We start from the raw sequence: 12,721 nt of genomic DNA, 5'->3' as shown, positions 1-12,721 counted from the left end.
TCTGCTACCTTGTGGTAAAGTGAAGGAATGCATACAATCGGGACGACTTTTAAAATCGAGTTATCTCAGATATCCTAATTTTTAAATGGACTTTCGATGTCTAGAAGATGCCTTAATACAATTTATGAAAGCCCATATCAACTCAATCCAAGCCACAAGTTCAGTCAATGGATTTATCAAAGAATGGGCGTTTACACGATGGGAAGAACAGCTGTGACACCCACTCAGAAGTGATGGGTCACAATTAAACTATGAAAAACAAAGCAATGTTCCGTTAATTAAGCCTAAAACTAATAAACTTCGTTCTTCGGAAGTACGATGCGCACACAAGCCTTGCTGTTCCATACTGTAACTTCAATCCCTTGCCAAACAGTGTGTGCATCATTTTATATTACAGGATATGCCACTCTTAACACCATGTATGTTTGTAAACGTAGCATTCCAGCCATAAACCACTAAAACCTATCTCGCTATCAAATCAAAAGAAAAGTTAAAACTAAAGGAAATATTTTCTGTAAGTGCCAAAATAAATTCTTATCTTTCAAATTCTTCAAAAGTATTTTTTTTTTTTTACCAGGCCGAAGAATTGCTGAATTACTTTAACAACGCCATCTGTTCACTCGGTAAATGTACTCGAGTATTATTTAATATCTTATGGATTTCAAACATTCGGAACAGATGCATGGTATTTTATATTATATTTATATGGGTTTTTTTCGGTTTAACTTAAATATTTTATCTGCAGGATTAGTCCTGGCATTTTCGCTTTCCGTCGAACTTTCTTCCTGGGTTATCGGGAAAGTGTCTGTACACTCGCTGTAACTGTACTGCCTTTTATCAAGACAAATCCAAGCAAAACTGATAAAAGAAACCTCCTGAGTAAAATCGGTTTCTATAATCCCGTTTACATCGCGTCAGAAATGTCATCACTCGGGAAAGAATACCACACGTGTGGAAATATTTGTCATCATCTCAGATTTGCTATTATCCAAGTCCTGCAAAAACACTGGACCTGCAGCAATAAAACATCACTACAACATTTCTACCAGAATGCAACGCCAAACGTTTCCCTCGGACTTATTGTAATGTTGAATTTGACGGAAAATATATTTTAGAGGTTCAGTGTCCCGATCGGTTTTATCGCGTTTGCAATTTCACAACATGCTAACGGTGTACCTGCCCGATTGCCATTGCGAACGTTTACAAAGATCCCTGTTCTAAATCTACTGGATTCGCCTTATAATATCTGCAACGTCGATTTAAAATCAACGTTCATTTAAGTAAAATATTATGAGAATTGTAATCTCTCCAAATCAAGTCCAAATCTCCCCAATGACGCGCCACTTTCTTTGCAAAATACCGTGTGAATTTTATTCTTTAGAGAGAGAAACAAAGTTTGAACACTGTTTTCCCACCAACACTCTCTGATCTTCTACTTTACGTTTTCTTTGTTATGCGGACTAACCCTTCCAGTTCAAACTGACACAACGCCTTGACAACAAGCAGTGAACGAACATGTCACTGAACGTTACTTAAGTAAAATACTAAAATAAAAGCGTTCAAACACCCTGAATAAAACACCTAGGCGGATTAGTCAAATTTCCAATCCAGCTAGTTCCAGCATCACTTGGGTCCAAAATCAAACGGGAAAACTAAATCTCAACATACATGAAAAGTTAACTCAACTTAAAACTTAACATTAAAAACTAAAATCAGACTTGTATGGTAGGATATGTTTTCAAAGTTAAGGTGCAAGGAATTTAGAATATATTCTAAATGCACCCTATACACAAAAAGACCTAAAGACTGCGGTAGTTATAACGTTATCTTCATTACACACGAGTGGAAATGTTGTTCATATGGGTTTTAAAATCTAACATAGGTTAATCCGGATTGTATAGAAATACTATTTTCAATAAAAAACAGCACAGATCACTCTGCCATCAGCTACTTCAACTATGTTTTCTCACTGTTAGTATATGTATAATAAAGATAACACCAGAGTGTTTCCCAAAGCCCTGAACTCCGAATAAACCTAGCACCAGCATTTACACTGCGTGGAATAGCTCCAAATAGCTTCAAAACACACCAGACATCCGCTTTCAACATTGCAACTGTCTTTCTACTCCAGAAATTGGTACGATTGTCATTTTTCCCCCGATTCAAAGTCCGACTATAGTTTAGTTTGTGATGCAAAATCTCACACACGCCGCTACTTTTCTGCTCCGCATTGAGCAAAGTGCGCCAAAGGCGGCTCTATTGTGGGTGCCAGAGGCGATGTGTTAGGGGTGATATACGAGCATTTTAATGCACATTTCATTTAGCATCACTGTTATGAATTGTTAAATTTAGTGAAGCATTATTACAGTGTGCAAAATGAAATAGGAGAGGAACAGAAATCAAGATGGCGGTGCACATGGCGCCGGAGTTCAGCCTGCACAAGTATCACACAGTGTGGGTTAAAATTAACCGGGAGCTCTACCTGTTTTCTCCTTTATTTCGCACAGGACGCTGAACAGGGCCGGCTTCATTCTGTGGCAATTTAGCGCGTGTTTCCTGCAAACACAAGAGAGTGGGGAGAAAGAGGGGTTGGAGGGGGGGGGATGAAAGAAGGAAAAGAGAGAGAAAATATAAGTAATTAACAAGATTTATAGCACTCAAAGTCAAAAATATGGCGGCGAATTTGAGCGCTAAAAACACACACAAAAAAAAGATTTTTTTTCCCGCAAGGCCACCAACTTTGCTTGTGCTTCGTCCAGGCTCTGGTCGGTGATGGTCATGATCTGGTGGAGGATGTCCCCGATGTCTTGCTTTCTTCCGTCGCCGTCTGCACCTTCATGTCCTTGCACATGTGGAGGCAGCCCCATGCCCCCCTGAACCGAGTGTCCAGCCAAGCTCACACCGGGATGAGTCTGCATCATCCTGGATTGATCGTCCATACTCTGCCGCAGCAGCACACGGGAGAAATTTATATATATAAAAGAATATATATAATATATAAATCAAGCACAGGTAGCGCTGGAGCCGAGGGAGAGACAAGGCTGGATGGGGGGACACTTGCTCTTGGCCGCTTTCAATTCCGTATTTTTCCTCCCCCAAAAAACTTGTCAGGAAAAAAAAAGGACGGAAAAATAATTCTCCTTTTTTGGGAAAAAAAAAGAAGGCAAAAAAATCCAAGATCTCGCTGGGAGGAAAAAAAAACCCTATGCAGAAACAAGATCAAAAGTAAGCTGCCTCTTCAAAAGACAGAAGGGAAATAATAATAATAAAAGATCATAAAAATGATTCGCCGGATCAATTTACGAGCCAACTCTTTATGTTTTTGATGGCCGCTTTGGTGAGGGATTGACAGACTGCCAATGCCACTCACTCACTGCAGACGTGTCAGAGTTTAAGGGAAAGAGAAAAAAATATATTTATATATATGTGTGTGTATATATAAATATATAAAATGCAAACTCCGCCCTCGCTCGACAGGGCGGCCCGTGGCGGGGAGAGCGGTCGGAGCCCGGCTCTGCCCCTCACTCACTGCCCGGCCGCGCACTCACTCCTCATCCCTGTCACTCCCACACACTTTTATCCCCCTTGCTTTATTTCTTTCTCTCTCTCTCTCTTTCTTTCTTTCCCTCCTCTGTTTATTCTTTCTCTTCAATCCATCCCTGAAGTCGACGGAAATGTGTTTTTTTTTCGCGCCGGCCGACCGATCGACCCCCTCCTCCTCCCTTTCACCCGCCCTCCCTGCTCGACGCCGTCAAGCGTCCGTCAGGAGGCGAAAGCCGCGCCTCCCCCTCTCCCTCAGCCCCACCCCCTTCGCCCAGAGTGACAGCTCGTCGTGACGGGTAGCTCAGCGTCCAATCGTCGGCAGGTCTGGCTGGTGGGATGGGCCAATGGCGACGCGGCGGGGGCGGGACCATTGTGGCCGGCGGGATGGACCAATGGTAAGGCGCAGGGTGGGGGCTGGACCATGGTCACCAGCGGGATGGACCAATTGCGAGGCGGCGGGGTGTGGGCGGGACTGTGGTGGCCGGCGTGATGGACCAATGGCAATGCGGCGGGGTGTGGGCGGGACTGTGCGAGCCGGCGGAATGGACCAATGGCGAGGCGGCGGGGTGAGGGCGGGACGATGATGGCCGGCGAGATGGACCAATGACGAGGCGGCGGGGTGAGGGCGTGACGATGGTGGCCGGCGGGATGGACCAATGACGAGGCGGGAGGGCGGGTCGCTGCTCGGTGGCATCAAGTTCAGTTCGCAGGGTTGGCGCGAGGAGGGGGGGGGAGACGGGGAGGGTTTCACGGTCGCCAACTTGCGATTGGTCGGTTTGGAAAGGTAGCGCACTCCCCCCCTCGCTCGCCCCGCCTCCGCCGAACGCTGACGTCACCCGCACGCGGCGCAGGGCCGCTGGTTGCCATGGTAGCAGACGACTTTATTGGGAGCGCTCCTATTGTTGCTCGGTGGCCATCTCGCAGCCGCGGTGCGGGCAGTGGCAGTGGCAGTGGCAGTGGCAGTGGCAGTGGCAGTGGCAGTGGCAGTGGCAGTGGCAGTGGCAGTGGCAGTGGCAGTGCCAGCATCAGTGGCAGCATCAGTGCCAGCATCAGTGGCAGCATCAGTGGCAGCACCAGCACCACCGGGCAGCAACTCAATGGCCGCGCACGGGAAATCAAAAGCCTCCGAAGTTTTAATTAATAGCAAAACACCACCGCTTTTACGGGTTTCTTTCACCCGCCTTGGAAAACAAGCATTGCATTCATTGCAAAAGCTCCGCTACTTCAGAAAGCAGCGAAATCTTGCAAATTGAATAGTTATTTATTTTTAAATGTTGCGATTCCTTAATGTTTATGTTGAATGTTGCAATGATTTGATTGTATTGCTTCCATGCGTGGGTTTTATTTATGAATGGAGTTGTTCTCTAATAGCGGCGTCCCATTGACGGTCTCCCGCACATCACCAGTCCATGGAGTCCATGGAGGCTCGGTCTATCATTAACGGGATTGCAATGCAGGATAATTGATAAGCCACTTTAACCAAGTTGTAAGAGAATTTAAGATTTCATCAATACGTATTAGCTTAATTCCGCATTTCTAGTCTGCATCGACGAGTTTGTTTTAATTAAATCAAATTATTATATTCAAAAATATCATACAGTGTCATAATTATTGCATGCAACATTTCTTAATCGGACAAGGCATTCTACTCATTCCCGAATTTCCGATCATGAGTATTTTATGGTTTCTATTCTTAATTGACTGAAAAAAACAATCTATTTTCTAAAATCATATTCGATATTATAATTAAAATAAACCTCTATATATCCCATGTAAAATCCTCTCAGCTCCATGGAATAATACGGTTGATGAGATTTCTTAAACGAACTACTAACTATAGATATATTTCTTCGATTTCCATAGTGTAGACAGACTGGTTTCCTTAGGCTTGCGAGTAATAATATAATGACGAGGGATGAACCGTCCCTGAAAATCATTTGAAACTTAGTGGTACAGTGTCCTGTAATGAATGCAATTTTCGATATTGGAAGATTTAGCTTCGAAAAAAATCTTTTTTATCTTTGCTATAATTTGCGAACTTTTCAATCAGACTCCGCTACAACTGATAAATCATTGCAATTCATATTTCTATTTAAATTAGCACGGGAAAAATACTAAGTTTATAGATTTTCACTTATTTTTGACCGGTGTCTAAATAATTGGCCGCACAAAGGAGCCAGTTGCTAAATCCATAGCCTCTCGGGCAAGTTTGAGCTATAACTGATGTTACAAGGAACATCAAGGATGTTCGCGTATATTAAATTTATTTTGAGGACTTAAAAAAATAAAAGCAATATGTTTTGTAAATGCGTGCAGTTGTTTTACTGTGATTATAGCCCATTGTGCAAACCTTTCAGGGAGGTTGTTCGCTCGTTTGTCGAATGCAGTGGTAAACTCAGCGGACAGGTACTACAAGTAGCGTGTTCCAGATGGTGTCCCCAACAGCAGAAGGATCCCACTCCCCATCCTCCTTCATTTATTTTCCCGTTTCCTTCTTTACATTATGTTTCCTTCGGAGCCACCTTCAGCGCATCTCATTTCAGCTGGGGGAGGCAGATGTGCGGGGCAATCAACGTCTCCTTGTTTTCAAGGGTTTTATCCAGCAGGAGGCAATTAACCTGAAGCAAAATCAAGATGCCGTGGTGTCGATTTTAACGAGTCGCGAAAACACAGGGGGGTGGGGGGGACTGGAAGAAAAGCAGGCATTCAAGATAAAATAGCAGTGTACCGCGCACTTACAAACTTATTTAACCGCGTTATTGGGTGGAAAAAGGGAATAAATGTACATGAACAAGAAGTTAAACGGGTTGGTTTTAGGATTCCATTGGGTAGAAGATCCATCTAAATCCGAAACATGTTTTAAATGACTTATTTGTGCCACAAGACATTAATTTCACACGTTAAGTGTTGCTTGCAAAGATACATTAACTAACTGTCCGTGTCGAGACTGTTTTTAGTTTAAATGCAATACATCGAGTGTAATGAAGTACGAAGCAGAATATTGGTAATGTGTAAAAGCAACAAGAAACAAACATTGGCGGTGAAACCACGCAAGTCAACGTGGAGGCAGAGTTGCCTTCAATCAGCGTGACATAGTGAATCGAGTTGACAAATGTGTAAAATTCACACTGAACAAAACTAAACTAAGCTTCTTATTTGTGCGCGTAAATCTACGTGCGAGCGGTTTCAAAGTGCGGTTTTGGAAACAAGATTATTTCAAAGCTCAAGTGAAAATCAAGTCACTCTTGTCACAAAAATGCCGGAGATCAGAATCGCCGGTTGGAGCAGCACTATCGGAAGCGGTTCGCAGACTGAGTGTGTGAAGCAACAGCATTCCTGTCCGCCCCCATTCCCTGCCCTTTCCCCATTATCTCGCTCCTTCTCTAGGATGTAGAGTTACACCCAAAGATACTAGAGCTGAGTATCTTTGGTTACACCTACAACTAACACTTCGAGTATGCAAGTTTTTAGCTCGTCTGATTCTTTTTTTTCACTCCTCTTCATTCAACTCCCTCTCCTTCCCAATCTCTGTGCCGCCGGGGACGGTTTCTCGCTGCTCGCTTTGCACCCGTCATATCTCCTTAAAACCGCACCATCCCAAGGATTACCACCCAATCTCTCTCAATCTATCCACATAATCAACACCCCACACCCCGGGAATGTCCTGATAAATCTCTCCCGACTACTCTCCTCAGTCTGATGAAGGGTCTCTCCAGAGATGCTGCCTGACCCGATGAGTTACTCCAACGTACACAAAAATGCTGGAGAAACTCAGCGGGTGCAGCAGCATCTATGGAGCGAAGGAAATAGGCGACGCTTCGGGCCGAAACCCTTCTTTAGACTCCAACACTTTGTGTCTAGCTTTGGTGTAAACCAGCATCCGCAGTTCCTTCTTACACGAACTCCTCCAGCAGTCAGGTCTTCGCTGAAGCGCGGAGCCCAGAACTGTACAGAATCGTATCAACTCGTGTAACTTCCTAGCTTTGATCTCCAGATCCAGAATGCCAAATGCTTCTTTTACTGAATCCTGAACCTACATACTCTTAGATCTAAAAAAGTTACTCAGCGGGGTCAGGCAACATCTCTGGAGAAAACGGATTCTCCATTTCTCCGGTCCCTTCTTCAGACAGAAAAAAAAATACCATGGAAGCCCAGACCCTTTACACAGCCATCCCCCACCAGGAAGGTCTCATGACCCTCAGCTTCTTCCCAGACAGAGACCCGATCTACTTTCTCCTACAAACATTCTCTTCCTCCAGGTGGATTTTGTCCACGCCCTCAACAACTTCAAAAACCATGGTGCTTTTCCCTATCCTTGACAATATGCTGTCTTCTGCGTTCTGTTCTTAATATTCTTTATTCTATTTTCCATCTTCTATGTTTAGCCCTACAGCTCTTTTTAAACAGAAAAAAACATTATCTCCTCGGAATCTCTATAGATGTCTGAGTGGGTATAGTAAGCATAGCTTTAATTCCTTACTTTCCTCAGCAGTGTAGATGCTCCCAATGTAGACCTGGTGTGGCCATATCTACGACCAGAACCTTTCTCTTTACTGAAGAACTCTGCTTCATATTATTTGGGCTGAAGTGAAGGAGGCACAATAAGTGAGGCATACTCAGAATGGTCCACTGAAATGGGAGATTATTAGTCCGTGGTACATGCATTGAGCTCAGCTGGATCCAATGATGCTACAAGTTGCTTTAGGGAGGCAGGGGGTAGATGGGTGGGGGGGGGGGGGGGGAGGTTGATGGGGAGGAGAGAGAGAGAACTGTTCCTGTCCTGATGTCCTGTCCTGATGTCCTGTCCAGATTGTCATGTACTAAACCCTCGTGTGTGGGTGGTAGGATCAGAATTAACCAAGACAGTCCATGGGGTGACAATATCCACTATCCCATTCATATGTCAACATTTGGATAACGTTAGGCGGCAGACTGCAACTGCTTTTCAACGCTGAATACTTTCAAGGCCACAGAATGGGAAGAGATTTAATTTAAAATTAAATCATTAGAGTGGGTAGTCCTACTGGAGCTGATGAGTTATCAGTAACTAGTCAGCATAGAATGTTGTAATAATTAATCATAGATTATCACCAGTAATTAAACCATGACTATGTCTCAATAACTTTATGTTGTAAAGCAGTTTATCATTTAGACATACTTCTAATGTCCACTAAAGATGATATGTGTTTTATTTTTCTTATCATCTTCGTCTGACTTAATCCATTTGCTATTCCATTGCATTTATCTCGTATTCATTTCTCCTTGTAACGGAACTACCTATTTCCATATCATCAACATGATTGCTAGTTTTTGGTTTCTGTTTCATTGTATACTGGTTTTTAACAATGAAACTCAAGCTTCTTTCTGTTAGCTTGCTAGCATCCGCTTCAAAAATAAAGCTATGTTCTGAAAACACGTCATCAGTTCACCAGTGGAAAATAAAGTGCCCCGTATCACTTTCCAGTTAAAAAGGGAGCAAGCAACAGAGCAAACAGTGCCACTGCCAATATGACAGGCATGGAACGTGATGCTATGCTCTGTAACTTAAAGAACTACAGACATGGCTGAAGGAAGGACATTATTGCCATAGAGGGAGTGCAGAGAAGGTTCACCAGACTGATTCCTGGGATGTCAAGACTGTCTTATGAAGAAAGACTGGATAGACTTGGTTTATACTCTCTAGAATTTACGAGATTGAGAGGGGATCTTATAGAAACTTACAAAATTCTTAAGGGGTTGGACAGGCTAGATGCAGGTAGATTGTTCCCGATGTTGGGGAAGTCCAGGACAAGGGGTCACAGCTTAAGGATAAGGGGGAAATCCTTTAAAACAGAGATGAGAAAAACCTTTTTTATACAGAGAGTGGTGAATCTCTGGAACTCTCTGCCACAGAGGGTAGTTGAGGCCAGTTCATTGGCTATATTTAAGAGGGAGTTAGATGTGGCCCTTGTGGCTAAGGGGATCAGAGGGTATGGAGAGAAGGCAGGTACGGGATACTGAGTTGGATGATCAGCCATGATCATATTGAATGGCGGTGCAGGCTCGAAGGGCCGAATGGCCTACTCCTGCACCTAATTTCTATGTTTCTATGTTTCTATGGCAATAAGAATATTATTTGACCCGTCATTTCAACAAATGCAAAAAAAAAAGCAATTGCAAGCAATATTAGATTCAAAATTCCAGCATTTATACAGTAAATAATGGAACAAAAGTGCAGGGAACTGCAGATGCTGGTTGACTCCGAAGATGGACTGAAAAAGCTGGAGTGACTCGGCGGGTCAGGCAGCGTCTCTGGAGAGAAGGAATAGGTGGCGTTTCGGGTCGAGACTCTTTTTCAGACTTCACACGAAGTGTTTAGCCCACCTGATAAAAATGAGACAATAATTATGTTCGGGATCAGTCGGCTGTACTCTCATCGTTGGTTGGCATCCGTCCATCTGTGAGAGGTGATGGTGGGGCTTTGTCATTGTACTGCTTGGAGAGGGGAATGTTTCATCTGTGGTTGCATCTCCTGGTGTGGCTGACATGGGCAGATGCTCCCACAGCTCCCACAGGCGAAGTTGTCTCTGGCCCTTGGATTGGGGAGGGTGTTGCTGTTGCCATCGAACATTGTGAGGCATTGACGCCTGGCCTCCCGAGCCTTGGACTTTCATCATTGCCTAATGAGTTTTTAGGTCATCAGTATGAGATATGTTAGCTGCAAAGAACAAAGTTTGCTTGGTTCCTGGCTGTGGACGTGTGCACTCCTACATAGAACATGGTGGGAAGAAGCAGCCAGAGTGCGGAACATGCATCGTGATGAGGCCTAGAAATGGGGGGTGGTGCGGAATCTCTCATCCACACTGACTGCACCCGGTAACAGGCCAGTGTAGAGATTTAAACTTTGGGGTGCTCTGCCTGAAGAAACAATAGCAGCATCATTGTGGGTTCGATCCTGACCTCCCCTGGGTGGCCTGGTTTACTGTCCCCCACATCCAAAAGATGTGCTAGCTGTCGGGTTAATCTGCACTTGTGTGGGTGGCTGGGAATCTGTCAGTCATAGGAGAGAAAGTGGACTGTAGGGAAAATAAGCACTGGGACGGGATCGGTAGGATTGCTTGATGGGTGGAATGGCCTTCTTCAGTGCCACAAGGAAATATAAAATAAAAAACATGCCTACACATTTGTTCCTAGTATGGATTAGATAACATACAGAACACACAGATTAAGGGCAGCACGGTGGCGTACAGGCAGAGTTGCTGCATTACAGCGCCAGAGACATGGGTTCGATCCAGACCGCAGGTGCTGTCTGTGTGGAGTTTACACGTTCTCCCTGTGATCACGTGGGTTTCCTCCGGTTACTCTGATTTCCTCCCACACTCCAAAGACGTGAAGGTTTGTAGGTGAATTGACTTCTATAAATTATCCGTAGTGTGTAGGATGGAACTAGTGTGAACGGGTGATCGTTAGGCAGTGGGGGCTCGATGAGCCAAAGGGCCTGTTTCCACGTTGCATCTCTAAATCTAAAACTAAAATGAAGATCCTTCATCTTCTGCATGAACTTGTGCTCGCAAATCCCCACCTTCACTCCCCCATGGGGAGGCCCTGTATCCTTGCTCATCATCTCCCCACTCCTCCACCCTTGACAGCAATGACATCTAATTACCAGGCACTGTGTGTGTGACTATTCTCACTTCACACCACCTGATCTGCAACACTGCCTGTGATGAATTTTATTTTTCATTTAATTTCTATTTATGGCCCCATCTGTTCCAATATCTGCACGCCCCCACCGTCTGCACGCCCCCACCATCATCCAATCCGAACCGCCAACAAATATGTAGGCGGCCGTTCATAGAAACATAGAAATTAGCTGCAGGAGTAGGCCATTCGGCCCTTCAAGCCTGCACCGCCATTCAATATGATCATGGCTGATCATCCAACAATGTATCCTGTACCTGCCTTCTCTCCATATCCCCTGATGCCTTTAGCCACAAGGGCCACATCTAACTCCCTCTTAAATATTGCCAATGAACTGGCCTCAACTACCTTCTGTGGCAGAGAATTCCAGAGATTCACCACTCTCTGTGTGAAAAATGTTTTTCTCATCTCGGTCCTAAAAGACTTCCCCCTTATCCTTAAACTGTGACCCCTTGTTCTGGACTTCCCCAACATCGGGAACAATCTTCCTGCATCTAGCCTGTCCAAACCCTTAATAATTTTGTAAGTTTCTATAAGATCCCCCCTCAATCTTCTAAATTCTAGCGAGTACAAGCCGAGTCTATCCAGTCCATTTCCATTTTATCTTTCCTTTCAGGGTAGAAGGAGACCATTCAGCCCATCAAATCAACTCTAACTATTATCCCTACTATCTACTTACTATCATATGATTGACTTCTTCCCACTCCTCCACACAAGAGATAGTTAACAGTGCAAATTAACCCATCAACCAGCATGTCTGGGAGTGTCTGATGGCTCTGGGCCAGTACCCATTGGAGTTTAGAAAGATGAGGGAGAATACCAAATAATGAAAGGCCTGGATAGAGTCGATGTGGAAAGGATGTCACCAATATGGGAGAGTCTAAGACCAGAGGGCACTGCCTCAAAATAAAAGGACCTACGTTTAGAAGGGAGATGTGAAGGAATTTCTTTAGCCACAGGGTGGTGAATCTGTGGAATTCATTGCCACAGACGTTTGTGGAGGCCAAGACATTGGGTATTTTTAAAGTAGAGATTGATAGGTTCTTGATTAGTACAGGTGTCAAAGATTACGGGGAGAAGGCAGGAGAAGGGGGTTGAGAGGGAAAAATAGATCAGTCATGATCAAATAGTGGAGCAGACTGGATGGACTGACTGGCCTCATTTTGTTTCCATGTCTTATGATCTTATGAGAGCAAACCAGAGCACCCAGGGGAAATGTGCACGACCACAGAGTCATAGAGTCATACTGCATGGAAACAGGCCCTTCGGCCCGATTTGCCCGCACCGGCCGACCCACACAGGCATGGATCAAACACATTTTGTTGCTGATGATGAACTTTCTTTAGTCTCTGCAAGTAGTCATTTGTTACAATGGACCAGGAAATGTACCAGATAATGACCAAGGACATGGTCTTCTTTGGCTGCCGGTTCTCACCGACGGTGGGTACATTGGTGAACTCTGCCGTGTCCATGCCACCCACAAGAGCCTTCACCGCCA

At 44.5% G+C, this 12,721-nt stretch overlaps 1 protein-coding gene across 4 annotated transcripts in view; it reads right to left on the bottom strand.

Annotated features, from left to right (window-relative positions):
- The window catches only part of pbx3 (PBX homeobox 3), a 178,403-nt gene extending 174,686 nt beyond the window's left edge, over positions 1 to 3,717 (bottom strand). For 2 of the 4 annotated variants that reach the window (XR_004416626.1, XM_033048722.1), the window contains exons 1-2: positions 2,740 to 3,713; positions 2,483 to 2,556 (exon numbers count right to left, since the gene is read on the bottom strand). Coding sequence is in view for 3 of the 4 variants with exons in the window: in XM_033048722.1 (XP_032904613.1) it covers positions 2,483 to 2,556; positions 2,740 to 2,939 (274 nt within the window). In the remaining variant the exon portion in view is untranslated. Of the gene's footprint in view, positions 1 to 2,482; positions 2,557 to 2,739 lie in introns of all 4 variants that reach the window. The other 2 variants (XM_033048721.1, XM_033048720.1) reach the window with 2 other exon arrangements.
- Positions 3,718 to 12,721: the final 9,004 nt, after the last annotated feature.

Source organism: Amblyraja radiata, chromosome 32 (assembly GCF_010909765.2).
Source record: "Amblyraja radiata isolate CabotCenter1 chromosome 32, sAmbRad1.1.pri, whole genome shotgun sequence".
Classification (NCBI taxonomy): domain Eukaryota; kingdom Metazoa; phylum Chordata; class Chondrichthyes; order Rajiformes; family Rajidae; genus Amblyraja; species Amblyraja radiata.
Note: the sequence above shows the minus strand (reverse complement) of the source record. Positions and strands in the feature narration are given on the sequence as shown.